Source organism: Pomacea canaliculata, linkage group LG5 (genome assembly GCF_003073045.1).
Source record: "Pomacea canaliculata isolate SZHN2017 linkage group LG5, ASM307304v1, whole genome shotgun sequence".
NCBI lineage: Eukaryota > Metazoa > Mollusca > Gastropoda > Architaenioglossa > Ampullariidae > Pomacea > Pomacea canaliculata.
Window position 1 is genome coordinate 3572009 of NC_037594.1, and position 27398 is coordinate 3599406.

Below are 27398 nucleotides of genomic sequence, written 5' to 3' on the forward strand. Positions count from 1 at the left end.
AATTGTTGGACTTCATGTTCTTTCTTTCCTTTATTATCATCGTCAGAGTCAACATCAGTACTATTAGCAGAAGTTGTAGTGTAAGAACTGAACGCTTGTTAGCAAATGTTTCATGGAACTTTTCGAAGCCTTTAATAACATATCATGAACAAAGTGAAACAAATCAGAATATTTGGAAAGCTTGGTGCTTCAGTTTTTTAGAGTGATCTTTTTGAGGAATAACCAGACCGGAATGGATAAAGCACGATGTAATAATTGCTTTCTGATTAGCGATGAAAAGTTAGCGATAACAGAAGACAGCATCATACGACATTGAAAGTCTTGAGGTCTTCGAAATTTGTGTAATCTCTGTATATTTTATATATGTTTGACTTGTTATTTATTCATGGAAAACAAAAAAATGGTATATAAAACACCCTTGACACCTAGAAATCACCATCAGATATTTCCGTTCTAGGTGAATGTCTCAGAACTACAAATGGTGATCATCGTGACGTCAGAGTCCTTCCGCTTTGTGCCTAAATATTTGAGCCTCGCTTTCCTTTAACCGTCTTTCAATCTTCTTGTCTTTTTCTCTTTTGTTACTCTTATATTCTTTTTGTTTTGTCTCGTTCGTCTTCGTCTAATTTTCTAGACTCGGTATAGAATACGTTGAAACTCTGGCTGTGACCCCGCGATAATTCATAAGGACAACGATAGAAAGTGTTTGTGCGTTAATTTGACTAATTGTTGTTGTTGTTGTTGTTGTTGTTGTTGTTGTTGTTGTTGTTGTTGTTGTTTATTTAGAGATACACACACAGTACACATTCCAACCGACCAAGTAAACTTCACAGAGCAAATATTTCAACATTCTGTCTGATTTCACTCATGACTGATTCTGCAAAAGGAAAGTGATCAGTCTTACGTAACAGGTGATTGATTTTTTTTAACCTGAATAGAATAGAAAGAAGGATCGCTTCCCGGAGTTTTGTGTTTTTCTGGAAATAAGTCATTCAGCAGCAGCGAGCGACAGCTTGGGCCTTGCACGGGTCAAAGGACACGACGGTTGCTATGGTCGTTATTGTAGTCGTCAACATACTTGAGGTCATCGCCTCCAGTTTTGCTCTGTTTCTTCAGAGCACACGCACGATCTACATAGACCAAGGTATTATAAGCCATTAACTTACTTTATGTTATGAGGAATTGTTTTCATTCCATTAAATTTTCTTTTGCGATATTTTTCCTTCATTGCTTTCAGTCTGGTTTTTGTGAACAAGTCTTTGCTCGCTTGATTAATAACTATTATTGAAAGGATATTCTTCAGTTAACGCGATATTTTTATATAGTCCAACATGCTTACATGGTCACAGACACACGCTCATGCACACAGGTGTACTCGTATTGCAGAACAAATTTGTTTTATTTCTCTCTTTCTCTGTCTCTCTTCTCCACTCTTTAACTCATCATTCTATTTCTCATTCTCATAGCTAGCTAGACAGAAAGATAATACATTTCTGTAGTAGTGAAACGATGTTTACACACTTTTATTTCATTAACTACGTTTGTTTGTCTGTCAGGCTCATATTTTGTCTATTTTTTTCACCATCGTCCTAGAGGTCTGAAATTTTCACAAGTTAATCATTTCCCGTGATAATGCAATATTAAATCATTTCCACAAGTAGTAAAGTAATTTTATTTAAAATGTATTTGTCTTCTTTATAAAAATAAAATTTAAAGGAACGTAATTGTGAAGACTTCATTCCGCTTTATTATGCAGTAGTTTCTTTCCTTACTTTTTCGCTTCACATTGCAGAACAACCACTGGAGAATGAAATTTTCTATGATGTACCCGAGGACGCTCTCAAAAACGAATCTGATGAAGGCGAGAATTGTTTTGTCTAATTTAGTACACACGGCGTGTGTTTTATTTCTTTAAAATGTAGCCCTGGCATTGAAGTCTTTTGAATACAAAACGGTATGTTTAAGACGATAGAATTGTTACATAGATATATAATGAACACACATTTCTCGTCTAGTTCAATAGAAATAAAAATCGTGTTTATGCATGCTCTGTTTTCCTTCATGTGGATTTTGAAATCAACATGTTTACAAATTTACTTTCGAGTTATGTTAACCTGATTAAGAAAAAAAGGACTGACTATGCTAAGCAATAAATAGTTGCAATTTCTTCAGAATCAGGATTTGTGTGGTTTAATATAGATGCGGAAGAAATGGTAAAAAATTCTTTTTTGAAATGAAAAAGTCATCAACAGCTGCTAAATTCATTAGTTACAGCAAAAACACCAAGCTTCAAAATCTCAGGTGACTTTTTCCATCTTGTATATGTGTAGTCATGAACAAACGGTAAACAGTGAACAAGAAGGTAACAATGACAGTGACAGCGGCAGTGACAGTGACAGTGACAGTGGCAGTGACTCCTGCTGTTAGCTGTTCTCAACAAGTAGTCTGAGACTGTCTCTAGTACTGCTACTCCAAACCACATGATGTGTGACAAGGAAGAGTGCTAATTTGAATTAAAATGTCTGAATACATCAGGAAAAGTGACTACCCTACACCACGTGACCCCGACTTGTAGCAGCACCTCTACAGGTCACACAGTGCAATACCTGTAGGTCACATGTGGGAGGCTGGCTCACCTGTTCCGCAAATCGCACTTTACCGTTTATTTAAACCAAAACTTAGTACAGGAGAACCTCACTGCCAAGGTACTCGAACACTTGACTGTGTAACACTTACACTGGCTTTTTACCCACCTGTGTTTATGCCCACCATTTTTTTAAAAGCATAAAATTACTGTCGCTGAAAATCTCATTCAAGATGATAAAATATAAATAAACTAAGTGTGACAATGTGTGTGTTGATGTGTGAGAGTGAATGAGTGAGCCATGAATACTTCATATATGTTTGATGTGTCGTTTATTCACAGATAATAAAAAATGTTAAAGACACAGCTGATAACTATAAATCATTACCATATGTTTCTTTCTGTTTGGATGTCTCATAACTACAGACGGCGACGCCAGAGATTCGTTTTGGTTTGTAGCTTAACAGACAGTACGTGCCTGAGTATGTGAACCTCACTTTCGTGTTACCATCGTCTTCTTGTCATTTTGTTCTTTTCAACTCATTTGTTGTTCTGTTTTATGTCTAATCGCTTTCGTCTAATTTTCTAGAATGCATTGCTAAAAATCATCATCATCATCTTCTTCGTCGTCGTCGTCGTCAACGTCATCATCATCATCATGATCATCAGCTAATTAAGTAAACGTTCAAACCCTGTCAGTAAAGACAGTGCAAAGACAAAGACAGACAGCTATAAGGACGAGGGAAGACGAGATAATAAACACCAACGACAATAAATGCTTAGTACTCTAGTTTGTTATTGCATTATATTTCTTATTTGGACACAAAAACACACACACACACACACACACACACACACACACACACACACACACACACAGCCCACATTACAGCCGACATATTAACTTCACAAACATTTAGTACGAAACGTTTACGAACATGTCAACATTATGTCGGATTTCACGCGTGACTAATCCTACCACTGGAAAGTGGTCAGTCCTGTTTAGCAGGTCAGGAATACAGTCTAGGTGTGTATGTAAGCGTATGTCGTTAAGGTAAAAAAAAAGTGAAAGTACAAATAAGCATTGGTCGATATAAAAAGCACGCAGACGACACTGGCGGACATGACAATAGAGGGAAGCTGATGTGTTTGTTTAGAGAACAAGTTCAGAAGTCAGCGAGTAAGAAGTAATCCATTGCCTCGCCAAAGTAACATATGTAAACATATTCATTGTTTATTTTATTCTACTCCTGTGTTTTATTTTTGGCTTTGCCAACGATTCGATGTGTGGAGAGATGTGTGAAGCGATGAGACAGTTGCCTCAGTTTACCGGTGCGTGAGATCGAAGCAGTTGAGTACAGCACGAACGAGAAGGAAGTAGTAAGCATAGAGAATTAATACGGATGAATGTGTAAGGAATTATTTAGGTGGAGGAACAAGGAGTTGCAGCAACCCTGGCGGGTCGGACGTTGGTGAGAGGCACTGACACTGTCAGCTGATCAACGATGGAAGACAACATCGTCTAGTAACAAGGATTGTCTCCGCGGTCAGTCAATCTGCCGGCTGTCAGATTTTAGTCTTTTTTCTTCATAGTTGTGTCAGACTACAACTTGAACCCTCAACGTCTACGTAGACGAAGGTAAAATAAGCCATTAACTAAATTTATATTATGAGTAATTCCTTCTGTTTTATTAGAATTTATTTTGTGATTTTCCATGAAGAAGTGGCTTGATCAATAAACTGCTATAGAACGGATAATCTTAGTAAACGCGATATTCTTTGTATAGTTCAATATGTTTATTTATATGTGCTTGTTCATAAGATAAACGATAATACTCTCTATAAATCTTTCAGAAGCCCAAGTCTTACACCCAGCTGTCTTTAAAATTCACCTGAAGGTTCACAGACACACGGACGTGCACACACGTGTACAACTATTACATGTTTTTCTTATTAATCACTTTGTTTCTCCACTTCCTACCTTATCATTTTCTTTCTCCCATTCTCTCTGTCTAGCACACACACTAACAACATTCACCTACAGCAACTACAGGTAAATGCTACTTTCAGTTTGGGTTTTCCAGGAAAATCGTCCCGTCAATGCTACTTTCTGTTTCGATTTTGAACATTCATCTTTCATTACAGTTGTTGTAATATTCCAAGCAACAATATCTGATATTAAACAAGGTCTTTATCCACAAGTAGCCCACATCTTTCCATTTCTACCAATTTAATAAGACTGGATTAGTTTGTGGAGCATTAAGGAGGATTTGTATATGGTGGCTGTTGTACTTCACCATCAAGTACAAAGATCGATGACTGCTTAGGCCCAGGACTACTCAATTTCCCCCTCACACTCAGCAACTTGTTAAGAAGATAGGGGCAGGGGAGGGATATGAAATATTTGTTTTCTTTATGAATCAAACAGAAAAACTAACAATATGGGTTATTAGTTGTCGTTCTAATTTTAGTCTACTTTATACTTATTATCATCTTCTATATCAGTGTCGTTTGTTTTCAGCTATTTTCTGTTATCAAGACTTATCGCCTAGTCGTCTATCATCTTAATAATAATTGTGATCTACATCGTGCTCTACCCCGACATGTCTGAACGCTGATCCATTAGTATGCCAAAACAACATAAACATTACTCACACATCAAGCAAGACAAACATTAAGACAAGGAAGGTTGCAAATGTTTTCTAACAACATTCCAGGCAAAACGTATTGCTTAAATCTTTAGATGCTTCTTGAAAAAAATATGTCATGATTACCATCTGCTGGCTGGAGGGAATGAGTTCCAAAAGGCTGATACTGAATGGATGGACAGTGTACTAAACGAGAAGCCACATTGTCCTCGCAAATTCCTGCTTGGAATGAACTGACGGAATGTGTCAGAGAAAAAAAGTAAAAAAAATCCAAAGCAAAGTTTGGACAATTTAGATTGTATGCAAACCCCGACAAGAAGTCAGTGAGAAATACTAAAAAGATGACTTCCATGACCTCGTTTTTCCGAGGTTTTGCTTGACCCCTGGATTGCTCACTCGGACTATGAGTCGTGCTGCAGACTTCTGAAGCTTCTCGAGTTTATTGATGAGGTACCGAGGACACCAAGATAAAAGATAATTATAATTCTAAAGTTCTCATTAAAAAAAATACACAGACGTTAGTACAGGCAATTGGAGTAGAAATATGCAGAAGCATGGTGATTGTAGAAAAGCAAAAAAGGAGACGGGGTCAAAGGGCTGGGATTATCGCTTCACTCACCATCACCTAGCACAATGTAGGTACTACTACATGCAGAAATATTAAGATTTTCCAGCAACATTTTAACAAAATCCATTTAAGAAAGTCACCATGGACACTTTTGTCATGGAGTAGGGTGTGTCATGTTAGAGACAAAGGATCAAACAACAAGATGACATACAAATTTAAAAATAATCAAAAAATAACCGGAAAAACTTTAAAATATCTAGCAGAGTCAGACCGACACTAGTACAGAATTCGTACTGGATGCTGAGTAGTGTTTTAATGCACATTTGATGGTTTTTTAAATCATTGTGTTACCTATGGTCTATAATCCACGGTTTCTCCATAAATATTGGAATTGCTTTGGGATTTGATATTTTTTTCAGATTTCCATTCTTCAAGAGGCAGACCGTGAGAGCCCTGTTCACGACTCTATCATGAACGCCTTTCAAAGCATATTTAGATATTTTCGTGGATACTGGTCACAAGGTACACCACAGGATGAAAGTAGGTATAGCCTTGTCTTTTTTGTTTGTGTCAGTGGACGTAGACAATAGGCGCGAGGTTGCTGTCATTCTCATAGTTAGCTAGACAGAGAGATAATACATTTCTGTAGTGGTGAAACGATGTTTACACACTTTTATTTTATTAACTACGTTTGCTTAGCTGTTAGGCTCAGATTTTGTAATCTATTTTTCACCAATTGTCTTAGAGGTATGAAATTTTCACCAGTTGCTTATTTTCAGTGACAATGCAATATTAAAACTTTTCCAGTAGTCCACAAGTAGTACAATAATTTTATTTTAAATTGTATTTTTTTCAGAGAAGTAACATTTCAATAAATGTAACTGGACAGACTTGATTCCGCTTAATTATTTTGCAATGGATTCTAACCTTATTATTTTCGCTTCATATTGCAGAAGAACAACTGGAGGATGAAACTTTCTATGACGCACCTGAGGACGCTCTTGAAGATGAGTCTGATGAAGGTGAGAACACTTTTACAAACTTTTTTTTGAATTTTGTTAAGCTGCTAAATCGAAAATCCTAACTATATTATGGAATGAATAGTTGGATAGTTATACTTGTGATGTATGCACATTATGTTAAAACAGAGACACAACTGCAAAAGATACAAGAAGTAAAATATCAGGAATGGTTAAGCCGCCTGGAGACAGGACCCTTTTACCCTCACAAATTGTTCTTCAGAAATGTTAGTCCGGATGTTTCCAAAGAGCTGCTCATGAACTTCCTAGAAATCGTCACTGGACAGGAGGACATAGAAACTCTGTATTGTGACAGACCTGGTGATGTTCTGGTCACCTTCAGAACAAAAGTTGGTGAGTAGCAAACAATACAATAGACTATTAAAATAGTAGATATTTGTGGTTTCAAGGTGCTTAGTTTGATTTTAATTATGAATGGATTAATGGTAAAATAGGATAATGGATGAAAATGTGTCCAATACAAAATACAGGTAGTCCTCAGGTTACGACGGTCTCGAGTTACGTCGTTTCGTGGTTACGACACTCATTCCCACTTACAGCGACAGTGATAACAAAGCAACGTAGTGGGCTTATTATTGAGATGGACAGATTATTGGCGCTTTGGTTGGAAGACCAAAATCAACGCCGTATCCCTGTGAGTTTTATGGTTATTCAGGAGAAGGCTAGGCGACTGTTTGAGGCGTTGAAAAGAGAAAAAGGGGAAGGAAGTGAAAGTGAAGAATTTGTGGCGAGTATAGGGGTTGGTTTATGAGGTTTAAGGATCGTGCCAATTTCCATAACATTAAAGTGCAAGGTGAAGCTGCTAGTGCTGATGAGAAAGCAGCAACTGAGTTTCCTAAAGCATTGGCTAAGATAATTGAGGAGGGTGGTTACTGTGCTCAACAAGTGTTCAACGTGGATGAGACAGGCTTGTTTTGGAAACGTCTGCCTAACCTAACACTGTTTATTACTGTTACAGTACTTACAGTACAGTATTTCATTATTAAACGTACTGTACTACAATATTTTACTGTACTTATGTTTATTGATAATTATGTAGGGTACTGTGTTAGGATAGGTGTTTGGATAGGCTAAGTGTTTGCAGTACTGTACTGTTATTATGGTACAGTACTGTATCAACGTATGATCCGACTTACGTCGAAATTCGGTTTACGACGCCGCGTTAAGAACGGATCCCCGTCGTAAGTCGAGGACTACCTGTACTTGAATATCAATACTCTGATTCCGAGCGAAAATATAAGGTTGTGTGTGCGCGCGTGTGTGGGGAGGCAGAGAGAGAGAGAGAGTACATAGTTTGATAAATTGTGGAAGTTATATTGTTTGATTCTTTGAATTGTTCACAGATTTTTTGAAAGTTAAGAATAAATGCCAGAGAAAGTTACTGAATAAGAGACAGCTGGAGGTCTTGAGGGTACCTGTCTCGAACAGCATCCTCGTGGAGAACCTCAGTCCAGATACAAACCCTGACCATGTATCTTGCTACTTTGAAACCCCGCGTGCTAAGGGAGGAACAGTGCTTGAGGTTCAGCCAGTACAAGACAAACAGAAATGTGTCGTCTGCTTTAAAGATGCCAATTGTAAGAAGGACTAGGGGATGTGAACATAGAACAATAAACAGAAATGGAGAGTTTTTAGATAACAAAATGACATTTAACGCATTTCATCTGTTAAAATCGAAAGATTACTGATCAGCGCCTATGTACACAGTACATCGCTAGCCGTTAGCCATTGTCATTGGTGCTGGAATGTTTGTATACCAGAACTTATTAGCATTTTAGGAGGTTGCTAGTATCCAGCTACTGCACTCGTGGAGGCGGAATATGTAGTTCTTGATCTTCCTGTTTATTAAACTCACTTGACAAACATGCATATCATAGAGATAGTTACATTAGTGTGAACAGCTAAAGCGGCAACTTACCATTATCTTATAGCTTAGTCCCGGTGGGATTAGTGAACTGTAAGTGGTTTACTGTCTCTGTTACATGGCACAAAAAGAAGGGAAATTTTCATGATGTAAAGGTTAACTATTAGCACATCAACACCCTAAAACAAGCAGGGACTAGGAGATTCAGTCTCAAACTACAGTGGCGATGTGAATGTCTGTTCCAGTGGTTGACGAGGTCCTGAAGGTGCCACACAGACTCGGAGGCCGGGAGTTGCGGGTCTCGCTGTATGTGGAATGTCTGGGACCCTCGGGAGGTAGAACAGAGCCCTACATCTTCGTCTGTCCCCCGCCTGTTATGTTGACAGATGAAGACGATCTGAAAGTTGCCTTCCTCAGACACAACTCCGACATGTTGCAGATGTTCAACCTCCACCTGTCAGAGGTCCATGCCAATGCCACTGTTGTAGGTAATGTGCTCATTGTGAGTTGCACCCTCACAGCATCAATGAACAGAGTAGATTTACTGGTTAAAAAATGGAGAGATAATGTAAACAAGCAACTGGAGCATTGTTTTGGCTTCATAAGACTTCAAAGATTAGAAGTGCAGCCAGAAATTTGGTGGAATGTCAGAAAGGCGGTACGTGAGTCTAACGTCAACACTGACGATTTAGTGTTATCGCATGATGAAGAGTACACCTTCTCAGTTCTGGACAGAAGCTTCGATGAAGGAGACACATTTTCACACATTCAAAATATTGCTAGTGTTAAGCAGATAGAGTTCGAGTCTGAAAAGACGAAAGTGTCTGAAGCTAAAAAACTAAAGAAATTTCAACTTGATCTTTTGATGTTATCCCCTTTTTTCTCGGACACACAATCGCATCACAAAGATCTCAAAGTAGACATTAAACTCGGTGAAAGAGAGGTCGTTTTTCATGGTCCTCTGATGGTAATAAGAGAAGCAGAGGTGAAGATGTATGAAATTCTTCAGTCAGCCTCATCAAGGGTGGTGACTGATGTACCTCATGTTCATGTTTCCCTTCTTGCCACTTACGAAGCTCGTGATGCTGTGAACAATCGTCTCAGACAAGCTCTACTTGCTGCCACATGGGAATGCTGCGGTAATGCAATTATTATCTACTGTTTGCAACAAACAGCTCTTCTACAGGCTGTGAACTTAATAAAATCATCATTTGAAAGCGAATTCATTTCTTTGGATGAAGTATCTTCCAGTCTACAAACTAAAGCAGAATGGAAAGACAATGTAGAGAAACTTGTCAGAAAACACCGCGGACTTGTCTCAATCAACACACATCACAGAACTATTTCTCTAACAGCTTTTTGTGACCTAATGCCGACTGTAAAAGAAAATATCAGAACTTTTTTTTCAGAAAGTAGTATTTATTCTGCTGCTTTTCAACTTTCCCCAAGTCGACTGAAGTTTATGACTCTTTTCTGGGAAGAAAAACTTTCAAGCATCGCAGAAAAGTTGAAACAGTACAAAATAAAGATCACACTACAAAGTGATAGGGTTCTGGTTGGGGGAACAAAGCAAGGAATTGAGCTTGTGAGAAAGGAGCTGACTTTCTTGTCAGAACAAATTGTTTGTACAGAAGAACTGATTACAAGAAAAGAAACCATCATGTGTCTTTCTACACCTCGCAACAATAACGAACTACAAGCCATTGCTTTCACCTGTAAATGCGTCTTGTCTCTTCATCCAGAGAATAGTAATGTTGAGGTAAGTTACCAATATGATGATCGTTTATCTGGATATATGACCTTCTGCGGTAATTTGCAGCAAATTTTAGATACAATCAGTTATCTTTACATTAGTTCGACTGCATATTCGTGCTTATCACTGTTTTTGTAATTTTCTTATATGTGGAAACGCTTTACTTAAAATCAAGTACATGAAAATCAAACAGGAGCAGTTAACTTACTTGCTATGTGAGCATTCCCCTAATGGTTAGCTGCTATATGGAGGGTCGACATAAAAAGTGCATAATGCATCATTTGGTGAAATATTTGTTTTGACAGATGATCACCACAAATCTGCCGGTTGAAGGCCCTCGGGTACATGCTGTACAAGGGGACATCACTCAACTGACAGTTGACGTCATTGTGAATGCAGCCAATGAGCTCATGGACCACGCCGGGGGACTGGCCAGACATATTGTTTATAAAGGTGAAAGCCTTACACTTTCAAACTTTCTTTTCATATAAATAAATCAGAGCTACATGACACTTTAGAATCTCCTGTGGACTTGAGAGTTAAGTCATCCGACTGGAAGATTTATGATTGTGAAATGCTGATGGCTGTGTTTGTAAGCATGTGAAGTAGAATTCATAGAAATCCTCCTCACTTTCAATGGAGTGTGATAAGAATATACATGTCACCTCTATTTCCCTGCATTTGTTATTTTTTATTAATGCAATATTGGAAACTATATGGTTAAAGTATTCTGTTGGCCTATTCCAGCCCCACAAATCTCAACCCAAGGAGCGAAGGACTTAGATTTTGGAGGAATTCGTGTTACAATCAAGCAAGGAGATATCACAACAGAACAGGTGGATGCCATTGTTAACAGTTCGAATCCAACGTTGGATCTAAACCGAGGTAACATAATAAACCAAAACTAAACAATTCTTTTCTATTGTCAGAACCACCACACTGAGACAGAGAGGACAGAGAGACTAGACCACTGGCAGTGACACGCGTTCTTTCATGCAGCAGAAAACCAACATCTGCCATTGGTCGTCCCATTTGTATAATGAAAGAGTCCAACAGAATTTTCTTACTGGCTTAGCCTCTTTTTCTTCTTATACCAGTTATTCTTTAATACTAATTTTCTAACAAAGGTCCTTAATGTATGTATTACTTTGAATGATTACAATCAAAATGTGGAAGTAGTGATGATTACACCGCTTACTAGTGGAGCCCCAGTATATTCTGAAACACGGATGAGCCTCGGATGACAGCTGAGTAGTACCGCCTAAGTACTAGGAGCTAGGTACTGCGGAAGCTGAGACTGGGGTCGAACCTGTGTAATATCTCGGTGTCATCTCTGTCGACTACAGGGTAGATGGAAGAATGATTGCCTTCTTTGGAGCGTGTATGTACATGTTAATCATCCGTTATTCTTCCCCTAGGTAGTTCCTGCTCATTTTACTCGAATTAATCCTACATCATAATATTCGTTTGACATTCACGCAACATTCAACTATATCTTTCTCCCACATAAATTCTATGACTACTCAGTATTAATTCATTTTCTTGCATCTTAAATAGTTCAAAGTTTCAAAATGTAAGGAGAAAATCGATAATGAGTATACAAAGGTTTACCTTGGCTGGGCAAGGAATTCTTATGTCCCCTTTCTTTTTTTCTCAAAGTATACAAACTTCATTCTGAGACACAGGCTATTCGGGGAATGGCGCAATTGAGTTCACTTAGAAAATGCTCCTCCAGTGACGAGTAGTCACATGACCACACATTCACACAACACAATCGTAACCAGTTAGGATCGAAAACCCTTTTATCTGACATCTATCAAACTAAATAATTTCTTACAATACAGTGCAACACACTTAAAATGAATGTAGCCAGATGTGGATAAAGTAAGAAATGTCAGAAGGGCATGCCTACGGTCCGCACATTCATTGACAAAGATGTTGGTGGTGATTGGGGAATAATATTAATGTTGTAAGTCATAGACAACGATTATGATGACAGCGGCAATAATGGTAACGGCTAATGGTATTGACTACAGTAGAGAATGATCATGGGAACCAACGGAATTTCAACAGCTTGTTTTCAACGGAATTAATTAACAATTGTCTGCGCTTCTTTGTCTAGGTGCTGTCTCTCGCGCGTTGAAAGCCAAATGTGGACAGGCCCTTGAAAATGAGTGCAAGGCAAAAAGTAAGTAACCCTTGACCTGACTGTCATACCATTACATAATTATTTTCATGTTTGCAAAGAGATGTGGAATGTTCCTTGTCTGAACAATGTAGGAAATAATATAATTGTACTTGCAATGTTATTGCGCTGTAAGAAAACCTTTTTCTGATACAAAATAATAATCTTTGTCAGTCAGCAGCGCTAATAATTCTACATTGCAAACTTTAAAAATTACTTATAGCTGCACCACAAATCACACGGCTACTCAGCTGACCTGTTGACAAAGATGTCAAAACAAGGACTAAAGCCTTAAAACAGCCTGATTTACAGGTTGCGGCCTCACTTTAAAAGTATTTTAAAGGAAGAACGCCTGCAATTTGTAAATGTTGAGATCACCTGTTATACTGCATTGAATATAAACATGAAACAGTGCTCGTCATACACCAATAAATATATGTGTTATAAATATTACATTGTCCATCATATAGTTTCCCTTTTGTGCCTTGACCTGCCAAAGTTTGTCACAGCGAATGTCAGGTAAATAACAAATACCAGGGTCTACTTGTTTCTTTATTACTCGTAATCCTTTAGCTTTATTTTATCTCAAACTAAAATATTATACTTTTTACTACATAGGTATGTAACCCAGAAAAGCAAGATACAGTTATGTTATTATTCATTTAATTATCGTAGAAAGTTCTGATGCCAGTTCCAGAGATAGCTCAACGAAAGGTGGTAACGACTGCAGCTTTCAATCTGAGGTGCAAGTACATTGTACACATAGACACTTCCCACTATGTAAACAATGACAGGCTGACTACTGCCTACCTGAACATTTTGAGAGAGGCCGACAACCTCGGACTGAATTCCATCGCTTTGCCTGCTATTGGAACAGGTACGAGTGAAGTATTTACCATGTATACAAAAACTTACATGTTATCACTTTTCATAAAACACGAAATTAATTGGCTTTTTCTTTTTTATGTTTTTTGGATACATGCGTGCGTGTATGTAAAGATATTTTCCATATGTATATAGTCTTGTATTAATGTATGTTTCTGTTTTCTGTTTTTGGTTTCTTGACTTTTATATAATTACATAGATGAGATAAACATTTATTTGTGGAAGTAATGAACAGTATTGTGCTCGCGAGTAGTGTCAACAGGGTATACTAATATATGTTTCTATGTAAATGTGTTTATGGTCTGCTTTACGTTGCACTCTGTAATATCACCACTCATCGGCGATTTAACGCTATTAACATCGTTGTCTTGGGTTAATTCCTGTCACTAACACACACACACAGTACATGTACATTTATTGCTTAACATAATGCTCTTTCAAACATAGTTGGCAGCTGACAGTATCCTGTGTGGAGTGTAAAATAGTTTTTGTGCTTCAGGGAATCTCAACATGTCTCCATCCAGATCCGCTCGAGCGATGGGCAAAGCTCTGGCCACTCATTCACGAATCAGAAGAACTGTCAGAACTGTGACAGTGGTTTTGTTTGATGCCAGCATGATGGAAGAGGTTACTGTCAAGCTGACAAAACTAGCCATGTTACAGGTTCTTATACCGTCAACAAGCTCTAGAGGTCAGGGTCCATTCAAGAGATTGTATCTTCCACAAAATGGAGGTGAGAAAGCATATATTTTCTCTTGTAATTCTAGACAACAGAGACAAAGGAGTACCTATCTGATATTTCATTACTTCTTTTTCTCAATCGTATTTACAATCACAAAAATACAGTTTATTTTGATACTATAGTGGTGTATGCCCTGTAGTGGAGGCCTGCGTCCACTTTGTGAAATCCCCAGATTATCAGATGTTTCTAGTACTGTGATGATTAAATGTTTCAGTACAAGCTCTACACAATCGGCTTCCAACTTTCTTAGTTGGACTGTACAAAACGTGAAATTTCTTCACATCAAACATATTCACTCCTTAATTATGCTTTGATACTTCTTTTTATTATAACAAAGAGGATTCATGAAATTCTCAAATTAACCTCAACATACATTGAAAGCATTGTGTCATAATAATCAAATATACTTTTGCGTGCTCCAGGCTTTTGTCAGCAAACTTATCTTCCTATTTGAGTGTGTTCACCACAGTTTGTAACGATTTCGCTATTTCTACTGAAACATTTAAATGAGATTAAGGTTGCTAAGTAAAAATTATCAAAGTTCATTAACTTCTCAGAGTGTGTTGACCCACTACTTACTTAATTCCTTTCTATTTTCATTTATTGACCCTTCAGAGTTATTTAGCTACAGTTTGCTTTTATTCTGTATTGCTCAATACACTAGCTAGCTATAAAAATAAAACAATTAAAGGGGTGTGTTGACTACTTTACATTATGTCAGTCGTTTTGTCTGCCACATAATAACAATCATTCGCTGACATTTAAAAACAAATTAACGGGATCCTGAATGTTCCTATTTGTGAAAATATTAGAGACAGCATTTGACTCTAATAACAGTTTTCGTGAAATGTAGTTTGATAAACCTATGAATCTAATACATGAGGGAGTGAACACATTGGCTAGTAATATCTGCATCTTTAAAGAAAACTATTTCATTCATGTAACGGATTTCTAAGTGACTGATCAATCATTTTTGCTGTTGCAGACATTTTTTGCTTCTAGTCCTTAAGTATGTGTAACTTAAAGTACGTGTAGGGTTTAAAGCTCATACAGTATTAAAAGTTATCTTTGGTGTAACCCTGTCCCAATAAAAGAACTTACAAACAATTCATACTATTCTAAAAAACACAATTTCAAGCATTATAGTTACAAACAGGCACTTCTTTCTTCAATTATATCTCTATTCTCTTCTGAAGTTGTAATTTGATGATGAAAATGATCTTTTTTTCAGAAATCCAGGAAGGGGGTATGAGGACTAAGAACAACCCACTCCCTGAGGTCCTTAAGCTGTACATATTCGCAAGTCAGTATAAAAGAACCGATTTCTTCAAAGCGTTGGATGGTCTTGTGAAAAACAAGTTCGTAGAACAAGAAATCAAAGACTTTGATAAAGTTCCACTTGAGAAGGTAACAATTTATAGTAGTTCAGGTTGAAATTTTGTATTGTTTTACGTCAAAGCTACATTATAGTTGGGTTGTTATGTTTGAATTTCGCTACACTTTACCACAATAAAATATTTAGAAAACATGTAATTAATTTCTTTTGAATTTAGCACAAAGCATACTTTGTCAGGATGAAGGCCAACCTGGACGTCTTTTGGGAGTAGTCAGAGGTCTGGCAGATTCCTTATAAAGCTAGAAAAATTAAAAGTATATCCCTGGGGCTCGATAATAATAAGTTCATGTACAACATGAATGACGGTAAGATTACTGTTGGAGAAACGAGGTGCGAAAACCACTGGGGGTCGCCACAAACCCAATAATAATGTTCTTAAAGTATTGTGTCAAAACGAATCTAATCAGTTGATTTGCCTCATTAGAGGTTCCTTTGATTAAACTGACAAGGAATTAGTCCTGTACATTTAAGATTACTGGAACGTAGAATGTTCACAGAGATGTTAAAGAAAAATGTCATTCTGTTTGAGAGAGTGTAGCGTAGAACAACAAAGTACCACAGTTTGCCCCCACTCTAGTATGTAGATGTACTAAGACTGTCAAGCCTCTTGTTTCGCAGGCTAAGGGGTTATTTTACTATGTATATAACATCACCCAAAGTTTTTACTGCGTGAATACGGAGAGTTAGTTGTCCAGGTCCAAATGTAACACCAGTGGTGAAGTTCAACCTTTGAAAAGAAATAATTGTGGATTTTGAAGAACTGTTCAGACAAGCACTTTGCAGACTCAGTTCTCGATCGTTTCCCATTTGTTCAAATGATTTCATAATGTCAGGGAACGCGCTTTTATAAAATCTCTTTCTCACTCTCACAACACGCACGCGTTCCCTTGCGTATTCTTTCAAACATAAAGCACAAAGATTTGTCGTGGAAATAAAAATAACTTTAAATCAATCCAACATCAACTAAATATATACATATAGTCAGTAGATCTTCCACACAGCGATCTTCATCTCCAAACAGTTCTCTTACAGATCTTCCACACAGCGATCTGCAATTCTAACAGTTTTCTTGCTGTCACTGCGACGGCATACACATGTCCATATCTATATACTTCAATCTGTCGTATGTTTCTGGAATAAATTCATTAGAGTCTTAGTTACTCACACTCGACTGATATCCACCCACACAAACGACTTGAGGCAACCACATATTCGTTCCAATGCTTATTAATAACAGGTGTTGACTCGGCAGACACCTACAGACGACTCAAAATATATTTGCTGGGGGTCAACACATGACCGAGGCACCACAAATAAATTCCCAGCACCACACAGATACACTCCAGGGAATCACACAGATACTCCCGGCACACACAGATACACTCCAGGGAATCACACAGATACTCCGGCACCAGATACACTCCAGGGAATCACACAGATACCCCGGCACCACACAGATACACTCCAGGGAATCACACAGATACCCCCGGCACCACACAGATACACTCCAGGGAATCACACAGATACCCCCGCACACACAGATACACTCCAGGGAATCACACAGATACCCCCGGCACCACACAGATACACTCCAGGGAATCACACAGATACCCCCGGCACCACACAATATCCACAACGAACACCACACACACTTTCTATCCGACTCTCTTCAATGCTCACAGCCGTCTGCTTTCTTCCAAATACTTTTCACTTGCGTCCCTATCCAATTACGTCACTTTTTGCGTCATAAAATGACGTCGGGTTCTGACGCGAAACCACGACGCAATCAACACTCTTAAATTCAAGGCAATAATCTTTAACAAAATGAAAGACAGGGGCAACAACCTCCTGTCCCTAATAAACTGGTCCCTGACACATAAACATATGCTCGATGTCAGCACCAGGCTGTAGACAAAGCCATATTTGTTTACTTATACCCAAACCCAAATTTTTTAGTGAAATTATATATCTGTTACAACTTTCATTCGTGATGGCAGCGCCAGGAACTGTGCAGAAAATACGACCTGGAGATGTGTCAGGGAAACACCGGAGTCAGGGTGAAAGGCATGGCAGACGATATTCAAATGTTGAGAGAGGAGATAATCAACATAACGTCCAGAGCAGAAAGACAACGACAAGAGTGTATGATTGCAAACCTCGTTCAGTGGTACTTTTTTGAGGTAATAATTACAGTAAGAATAGTTGAGTGCAAAAATACTTCCATGATTCGTCAATCTCTGTTACCAGGGATTCAAAGGTTTGCTTGTTCTGCATTATAAACTTAATTTAGCTTCAAGGAGAGGAGGAGAGCATCTGTTTTACTTATTCAAATCTTAAAAAGGGATGTTACAGGCATCATGGGAAGAACAAAACGAATACGAATAAAGACTAGGTTAGAAGTTTTACTCATCGCTAATAATTAATCTCTTTCACTCTATTTCTCTTTTGAAAGATATATGGTAATTTTTGAACCACCATCGAGTTTGATGCCAATTGACAACATTGTTACCTCAAGGTGTTTTTATTGTGTCGTATTAATGCGTAAAACACTGAGTATTCTAGTATTTGTTTACGGTTACCACGGTTGATTTTTGTTGTTTTGAATGTTTCACCCTGTGTATAAGCCGGTGGCCTCGTATTCACGATTCCATTTTTTTACACAGTTCGTGATATTCTTTACACTTGTTTCCCCTTTTTCTTCCTTTTTCGTGCCACTAGGTGACAGCTACTGGAACCAAACGCATTCCTTATGAAAAAAGAGAAAATCTGTTGATAGAGAATGCCTATCAGAAGTATCAGGACACAGTGGAACTGACAGATTCAGAAGGAACTGTCTATGTCGTCAGCTTTAAGGACATGACAGACTCTGTAAAGATGTGTCCAGCCGACAGTGTACAGATCACGAGAAAAGAAATAATAGCAGGTAAACTTGGTGTTAAACTCTAATGTCTGTATTTGCATGCCACCAGGACCTTGTTTAGGGACGTATTGGTTCATAACTTAAAACACCTGTTTACAGGGTTAGTTCACCACTGACTAGTTTTCCTTCTTGAGTAAACACCAAATAAAACCCAACCATAATTATTTCCTTTCTTTCTTTTTCTTACGATGTTGTTGATGTGGATGATTATAGACTTGGCCAACAGTGAAAGTCTTCTGCCTGAGACATGGGAGCCTTTGAACAGCGAGGAGTCCGTCAAGCGAGTGCCCCTTGTCCGTGGATGCCCCGAGTACAACAGTGTGATGGTCAACGTGTCCCTCACTGCAGGCAGATATTTGAACATCAAGTCGGTGAGCAGTAGTTTGAAGAAAGTGCAAAATAATTTAGGAAGCAAGGTGTAAGAATGACTGTGACTTTTTTGACATAAAATACTCATGAGTACTCACCAAACTTGTGCAAATTTATCAACTGGAAAAAACTGCAATAATCCTTTCTTCTCATCAGATCGCATACAGAAAGAAAAACGGACCAACAAACAAAATTATTGATGAATAAATAAACAAACATTTATGTAGTCATACATAAAGATGTTATGTCGGTAGGATACAGCCAATGACTGATAAAGTCTGCACTCTTCCCATCACGTGATCATAGCCTCAATCGATCTAAATTTAGAAATACTGATCAATTCAGATCGAGCGCATTCAAAACCCGGAGCTGTACAAGCAGTATCTGGCGAAGAAGACACAAATGGACAAACAAAACAACGGGTTGCAGTCTGAGAAAACCTTGTGGCATGGCACCTCGTCAGACGCCATAGACAACATCAACCTCTACGGCTTCAACCGCAGCTTCTGTGGAAAAAATGGTAAAACTTAGTTACCATAATACAAATATACATTGTTACCATGGGCTACTGATATTACCGTTAGTCCAAATTTTTTTCACCTAGCAGATCCAAAATAATCTTGAGTTTTTGTGGTTTTTGTTCCAGCTTTGTCTCATAAATTTTAAATTAAAGCATGACAGCTATTGGTCGTATGATTCTTTTATAAGTTATTTAAGAAAGTTATAAATAAAGTCCAGGCCAAGTTGTTAAAAGGCCTACGAATTCTTGTGGGTTAGAGTTTATGTTCTTTGCTTGTAAATCGTATAGCTAGTGTTCTGCTGTTGTCTGAATTGTAGTCTTTCCTGTAAGGCCCAATCATTCATAACTTCATGTATATATCTTTCTATCTATTGTTAAGTAATTTTTTCCTTATCACGTGACTTATTTGTTGACAAATCATGATTTTCAAATAACTAAAATAATCTCTGTTGAATGAGAACAATTCTCCTGACATGGAGGACAACAACTGATCCCGTGTTTCTCCTTGTTTCACTCAGCTACTTATTACGGACAAGGTGTGTACTTCGCCGTCAACTCCAGCTACTCCATGAGCGACACCTACTCTGTGAGAGATCAGTCAGGGAGGAAACACCTGTACCAGTGCAGGGTGTTGGTCGGGTGTCCCACAGTCGGTAATAGTAATATGAAGTTCTTACCCACTCGACAAGGACAGATAAGATACGACTCTGCCACCGACAATAACTCACCTCCAAAAATGTACATCGTCTTCAACGACACCCAGGCGTACCCTGAGTACCTCATCACTTTCGAATAACTGATCATTGGCATAACAGAACATCACAGGCGGTTCTTTGTGTCACCACGGCCGTTCTGATGTTTATGGAATTTCTGAGATATTTGTTGGTCTTGTTTCATTTCATTTATACTTTTTTTGTTTGCTTATTTGGGGTTATAATCATTCTTCGCTTTATACCTTGTGTGCTGTGTTACTGTTGCTATGAATCATTTTTTGTTGATCTTCCCTAAGTTCTAACATATTTCATGATTAGCAATTTTTTTTGTGAGGTAGGGGGCTGCTCATGGGGTCTTACAAATGACATCAAGTGAGAGACAAAGTCCGAAAGAAGTCTCTCGAAAGATACAGCGAAGTTACTATTTTTCACACACTATTCCCTCACTTGTGCGCGTTCACACACACACACACATGCACGCACGCGCACACACGTACCCCTATTGTCAAGGTTTAAAAAGACTGTGTGTCATGTTTACATCTCACCCCCATGACACTATTGTGGAAGGTAGACGTAGAGGAGGCAACTCCTAGAAACTTCAGGAATTTTTATGGACTACCTTGTGTGGAGAGACGGAGGCAGGTCCTTCCAAATACTGGGACCGAAGAAAGAGGGCGATACAGTCTGATACGTGGACTAAAGAACAATCCCAAGTGAACGGACCTTCGAGGCGGGTAGGACAACACAAGCTCAGACTTCACGACATCAAAGCAGTGCAAACTTACAATAAGAATCACAGGTAGACAAATTCACAAGAGGAATCACAGGTAGAGAAAGGTAGAAAATGTGGAGGAGAAGCATGAACAGCACCAGCAGTAGTTTTACAGATCACGGCCTCTTGGCACTGAGTTCAGCTCACTTGAAATAAAGAGAAAAAGTAGAAATAATTCAATAGAAAAATTTACACTCTACAGAACAGCTTGTTGGTGCAGGTACAAGAACAGGTGGTGGAAGGAAGGGACTGAACTACTCTACGTACGCCGTGCCCTAGGCACAGTAAACCACTTACAATCAAATAGAACTGTATTTACTGTATTTACTGTGCTTTCTCCGTTAAACATAAGCTCACAAAGCGCATTCAGTTTTAATACAAACATCAATTGTGAAGGAATTATTCGATGTCTTTTTTATTCATTTTCCACTGACTTAATAAGAAGTTTACAAAATACATGAACTTATGCAGTAAACCATGCCGGCCATACATGTAACAGTGATTGAATATATTGGCAGCGAAGGCTTGTTTGCTGTCTCTTCTTGATTTCCTTTTATCTGAAAACAAAAAATGAACTAAGCGTCAAAAATAGTTTTGGTGTATGGTAGAGAAGGTGGACAAACTTTAGACCCTTTGGTCTTGTATAAATTAGCATAATACATGATAAGGGATGTAGACTTTTTTTAATGTGCTTTACCTGGCCAAATGGCTGGATTATGTCCCTTTTAGTTGACATAGTTTTGCAGTAAAGATTATTACATATAAAATAGGCGACCCTACTCCTGCTAAAGGTCTCTATGATTTTTCTAAGATTATTTCAACAACAATTGAGCATCATCAATTTTTTTATTTTCCCATACATTGCTTATCTCAAACGGACAGAAGTAAATATTATGTAGAGTAGCTTGTATGCTGTATTCTGTTTCATAGAAGTTTTGTTTCAATATTTCTTGTTTGGAGCAAACAGCGCGTCTCTTTTTCTGGGGTTCAAGTTGTTATTATGCATGTATATGGGTTTATTTTCTTAGTTATGTCATTTGTATGCTTGATAAACAGAAATAAAAGCAATATTTAGTAGCAAAAGTACTATTCAGTTATATATAATGTTTGCAAGACTTGAAAAGAAGGTCAATTGTGTGTGTTAAACAATGAAACTAAGAGCCAGATACTTACAGCTCATTATTTAGAGCAGACGACACACGTGACCCTCTTTCCAGTGACGTAGGGAGGACATGGCAGGCTCCCACACACCGTGACCGTGTAGTACAACAGTTTTCCGTTATTATCTGTTTCGCTGGCTAACCTCTCTTCCATCTTGGAGTTCACGCAGATGAATTCAGAGGCAGCATTATGCGCGGGGTACCCTGCCATCAGCCACCCGCTGTACTCCGAGGTCCAGCCAGCTGGACAGACAGTCGTCGCCGGGATCATCACGTTGTTGGCACGTGACGATCGACACACGGCACACACAACATCTTTATCTTGGTGACTGTCTTGACTCTCGAACTCCGATCCGTAAAGCCCCGCGTTGTTGGAGTTGGAGCTGTCGACCAAGTTTACTCCAGAGAGAGGCAGACACAGGTAGTTGGCTGCTGCCCCGAGGGAAGTATAATGAGAACCCCCGACCTCGCCGGAGTAGACAAGAACAGCAGAGTCTGGACACGTGGAGCTTCCCCAGTTGACAAAGACAGACGTGGAAGCTTCGGTCAGTCCAGTCTTTGTGACTTGGAGCTCGGCACTCATTTCGGAAACCTTCTGTGAGAGCTGGGTCACGATCGGTACCAGAGGGTCACTGTCGTCCGACCGAACAAACTTTTGGTTGTCAACACCTTCTCTTGCTGTTTCTGGTGTCTGACCCACAGCTTTTTTCTCATTTTCTGTTTTATCGTCTGAAGAGATGACCTTTGATGCTGAGCACACCGTCCTCAGGTGTTCAAAGCTTGTCTGCAAGGACTGCTTCTCCGCCAGCCAATCCTGTCTCTCAGCAACCATATTGTCAAGTAGTTGTGCTTGCGTTCTGACCATGTCCTCTAGACCTCCAACTCTGTTCACAAGACCTTCGATTCTGGTTATGAGTGCAGAATAAATTTCATCCTGCAACATTTGCTGATCAGCAGCTGCACTAACACAGCCTGTGACAGCTGTGAGTAAGAAAATCGCAGAAAATTTCATGATGGCGTCCGGCGTACCAGGCAAGGCTCTTTGTCTAAAATGTTTCTGAGTGAGAAATCACTTTGCTTTTTGTTACAACTGAGTGAAAACAATTGTTATCTACTGGGAGATAAGAAAATAAGGGCAAAGAACAATAACATGGGTATCCAGGTTCTGCTGTCCTCGTCTACTTGGGTGTCGTCCGGGGGGGGGGGTCTTTTTCTTAACTCTACCGGAGCTGCAGCCAACTACCTGTCTACCCCTCACTAACCTCAACTTGATAAACATTAGGGTGTTACATGATGTTCACTGGATCCCACTCAAGCTTTTATGAAGCAAGACAGATCTTGAAAGCAAAGTAACCTGCTAAACTCAGGTAATGCCTACTCTGTGTCAACTTGTATACTGTTTGGGAATTCTAAGAATTTGGGAAGGTAAAGTAGTAGATGAAATTTGATTTAGTTACGATTTAGCTACACACGTTTTATTTACAAATGGAATTCATCAAGACTTAAAATAGTGTAGACGCAGTTGCTTAAAAAAAAGCAAGAGCAAACATTCCTGTCCATCTAGCAGTAAACGTGTCACGTATAAATCATGACCAAAAAAAAATAGCGGAGGGCAAAGGTCATGTCCTACTTTAGGCGTGTTGTGCACTGGGAACAGTGAGCCACTCAAACTTAACTGCGGTTGTATGTAGGACCGCGTCTTTTCACTTCTTGGTGTCACGGGCTGATCTTAACCTTATCAGACGAGACTCACTGACCAACTCACCAGGGACTCCACAAGCATCATTCAGCAAGTGAAGGAGGAAGCAAAGGTGCTCATGCCAACATTGACATCCAGAAAACAGAAGACACGTGGTCTCGCTTTTTCTTTTTCTGTCTTTTTTTATTCCGTAATGAAGGCGCCTCTCCTGGAACGACAGGTCGAGCGGTTCCTAAATACTTTGTAAGACAGATGAACCGAACCTGTTTCCAAGGCGCCCTGCAGTATTATGTTTACAAACTGTATACAGTAGCAAGACAAACGTCAGTTGTTGTGAAGTGGTTTAATTTCTCATTTTTCTCGATTAAAACACGATTCTCTAACGAACGACACACGCATGCGCAGGGTTGTATTGAACGATGTCGACAGCACAAGTTGGCATGGTGTTGGTAAAGACTATTTTCGAATGTTATACTTTGTATTTCTTTCACCTGAAAAACAAAAACTGAAAATCACTAACAGTGAATAGGTTGATCACCATACTTGTCTCTTCTTGTATTAATCATAATTTAATGTCAGCAATAAAAAAGAGTATTTCAATATCTTCGTTATCTCACCTCGTTCTAAGTATTCCCAAACAATACACAACACTAGTTCATACAGAGTATGTATCACATTAGTTGACCAAGTTGTTTTCCTTTCACTATCTATCGTGTTTCATATAACACAGCTAAATATTGTGAGCGCCCTCCTTGGAGCGAATAACACATCCATTTTTTGAGAATTTAGTTGCTATTTATATTGTCTGTCATTTGCCAGTACTAACATTATCTCAAGTCCTGACAACGGGTACTAATATAATAATATTAAAAATATCCAGCAATTAAAGTACAATTAGGTGCACGTTAGTATTTACAAATAATTTACATCAACGCCGAGCGTCGTTGACTTACATGTTCCTACTTGGAGCAGACGACACACGTGACCCTCTTTCCGCTAACGTAGGGAGGACATGGGAGGCTCCCACACAAGGTGCTTGTGTAGAACAACAGTTTGCCGTTTAAATTTTCCTCGCTGGCTATTCGCTCCTCCATCAAGAAGTCTACACAGATGAATTCAGAGGCAGCGTTGTGCGGTGGATTTCCTCCCATCAGCCACCCGCTGTACTCCGAGGTCCAGCCAGCCGGACAAACTGTCGTCGCCGGGATCATCACATTATTGGCTCGTGACGATCGACACACGGCACATAGAGGATCTTTTTCTTGGTGTTCGTCACCTGTCTCGTACTCTCCTCCGTAAAGCAGCGCGAAGGTGCTTACCGAGATGTTCATCAAGGTGAGGTTAGAGAGGGGCAGACACAGGTAGTTGGCTGCTGCTCCTGTGGCCGTATAACTAGACCCTCCCACTTCACCAGAGTAGACGAGGACAGCAGATTCTGGACAGGAGGAACTTCCCCACCGCACAAAGACGGAAGTGGAAGCTTCGGAAACCTCGGTTTTCAATTCTCGCTGACCTGCACGGACTTCGTTTCTCAGAGCCTGTAAATTGGTATCTACCTCGTCCTTCAGAGCCTGCAGACCGGCACTGACTTCGCTAACCTTTTGTGTCAACTGAGTCACCACTGGTAACAGAGGGTCACTGTCATCAGACCTAACAAAGACACCAGGCTTTTGTTTCTCACTGCCAAGAATTTCTTCTCCCAGTTGTGGTGACTGATGCAAAGCATCTTTCTCATTTGCAAGACCGTCTGTTGACAATATGTCATCCTCTGGCGAGCGAAACGTTTGATGGCTTTTGACACTTGTTTTCATGGACTGTTTCTCTGCCACCCGCTGATGTTTCTCAGAAAGAATACTTTCAATGAGCTCTGCTTGCTTTTTGACCGTCTCTTCTAGAATTTTCATTTTACTGATGACCAGTTTATGCGTTTTGACGATATCTTTTAGTTCCTTCATTTGGTCCACAATATTGTCCATTTTCTCCTCCAAATTAGCACAACCATCATCATGGAGTCTCTGCTGTTCGACACCTGCCAGAACACAGACTGTTAAGGCGGTCAGTAAGAAAAGGACAGCCAGACTCATTGTAACGTATGGTGCATCTCTCACTCTTCTTCTCTTTAAATGGATTTTTTTAGGTCTATAGCTGGGTTCTGAGCGGCAACTCTTTGCTATCAAGGATGAGATAAGAAAAGAAAGAGACAATCTGTTGTCTAACCTTAAAGGAAAGTTGTGGGGGGGGTGCGTGTGTGCAAGCATACGCGTGACCTAAACTTACAGTGAATGGAATTAAAGCTTCTTGAAACCTTGGATGAGAATTAGTCTATGCAATATAATTCACAAATAACTTTCTATTATGATGATATTGAAGACATTACCAGTAATGAAATACGAATGGGAACTAGACAAATGTTTTGGCGCCGAGAAAAACTGGTCAGGGTAAAAAGTATACCAAAGTTTGAGGGAGAGGAGACAGGCACCGCCTTCACATACCTGGCCACGACAAAAAAGGTCTCTAACACATCACTCTCCAACGACCCGGAAGGGGGACGGGGAAGACCTTTTCTTTTAGACTGAACTTGCATGGATGCAAATCAAATTCATATGCACATGAAAAGATTATCCTAATGGGAACTAGTGAAAAGTAGACAGAAATAACAAAGGACAACAATGTTTACCAACGTAACTTTAAAGACTCACACGAGAGCTTGGCAAAGATCTCTGAAAATAGACAATAAAGTTTCATAAAAAGTATTCTGGTATTGTTTTATGACATCCAAACATGAAGCATTTCTCTTCATCCAACGCAAAGACAGGAAGTGATATACACTGAGTATGACTGAAGATGGCGTCGTGTACTGTTTGATGGCGCACACCTGCTGAAGATGGGCAGCGAGTCCAGACGCTAACAATGGAGTAACATCAACATACCCGTGAGACTGGCATGGCTGAGATGTATAGCCAGTTATGCTATATAGTTAACCCTCTCTAGGAAATACACTGACTCGAAGAATAGTGTGGAGGTGGGTTTTTTTAAAGTTCAACATCCACTGCAGTCGTGAAGTTCACCCTGGTATCAGCTTGGTGGGTGGAATAGACTGCAGTGCGCAGCTCGGTGATGACATCGCTGGACACAAGAACTCTTTGTGGGAGCTTACCATGTCCTCCTTACGTTACCGGAAAGAGAGTGTCATGTGTTGTCTGCTCCAAATAGTGAGCTGTGAGTATTCGGCACTCCGTTTCATTATTTCGACTATTTAAATGTTTCTTCTTTTAAAATACTGACTTCGTTAACCCTTTCTGTCAACTGAGTCACGACCGGCACCAGAGGGTCGCTGTCGTCTGACCGAACAAAGACAGCACTCGCTTGTGTTTGACTGTCTTTCTCCAGACTTTCTCCAGACTTTCTCCAGACTCACAGCCTCGTTTCCATCTGTTGTGCTTTTTTCTAGAAAGACATCAGGAAAAGAGCACAGTGTCTCCAGGCGTTCAACTCTTATTTTATGTTTTGTATTTCGTTCATCTGAAAAACAAAAATTGAAAGTCAGCAACAATTAATACCTTTATCACCATTCATGTCA

The 27398-nt window shown here is 39.2% G+C and overlaps 2 protein-coding genes and 1 long non-coding RNA gene across 3 annotated transcripts; 1 reads left to right on the forward strand and 2 right to left on the reverse strand.

Annotated features, from left to right (window-relative positions):
- Positions 1-3828: 3828 nt before the first annotated feature.
- Positions 3829-6822, forward strand: LOC112564375. The gene is made up of 3 exons (XR_003099202.1): positions 3829-4223; positions 6220-6340; positions 6754-6822. It is a non-coding gene; the product is annotated as an uncharacterized LOC112564375 (long non-coding RNA).
- A 14526-nt stretch (positions 6823-21348) lies between these two features.
- On the reverse strand, positions 21349-23195 carry LOC112564369. Its single transcript, XM_025239136.1, has 2 exons — positions 22133-23195; positions 21349-21516 (listed from the first exon to the last, which is right to left on the reverse strand). The coding sequence occupies exon 1, from the start codon at positions 23129-23131 to the stop codon at positions 22139-22141; it is 993 nt and encodes a 330-aa protein (XP_025094921.1). The 5' UTR covers positions 23132-23195; the 3' UTR covers positions 21349-21516; positions 22133-22138.
- Positions 23196-24146: 951 nt separating this feature from the next.
- Positions 24147-25975, reverse strand: LOC112564364. The gene is made up of 2 exons (XM_025239131.1): positions 24772-25975; positions 24147-24309 (listed from the first exon to the last, which is right to left on the reverse strand). Exon 1 carries the CDS (start codon positions 25900-25902, stop codon positions 24778-24780), a length of 1125 nt encoding a protein of 374 aa, XP_025094916.1. The 5' UTR covers positions 25903-25975; the 3' UTR covers positions 24147-24309; positions 24772-24777.
- Positions 25976-27398: the final 1423 nt, after the last annotated feature.

Excerpts from the sequence above, each read along its gene's own strand:
- LOC112564364 (XM_025239131.1), bottom strand. The coding sequence starts at position 25,902 with ATGAGTCTGGCTGTCCTTTTCTTACTGACCGCCTTAACAGTCTGTGTT.
- LOC112564369 (XM_025239136.1), bottom strand. The coding sequence starts at position 23,131 with ATGAAATTTTCTGCGATTTTCTTACTCACAGCTGTCACAGGCTGTGTT.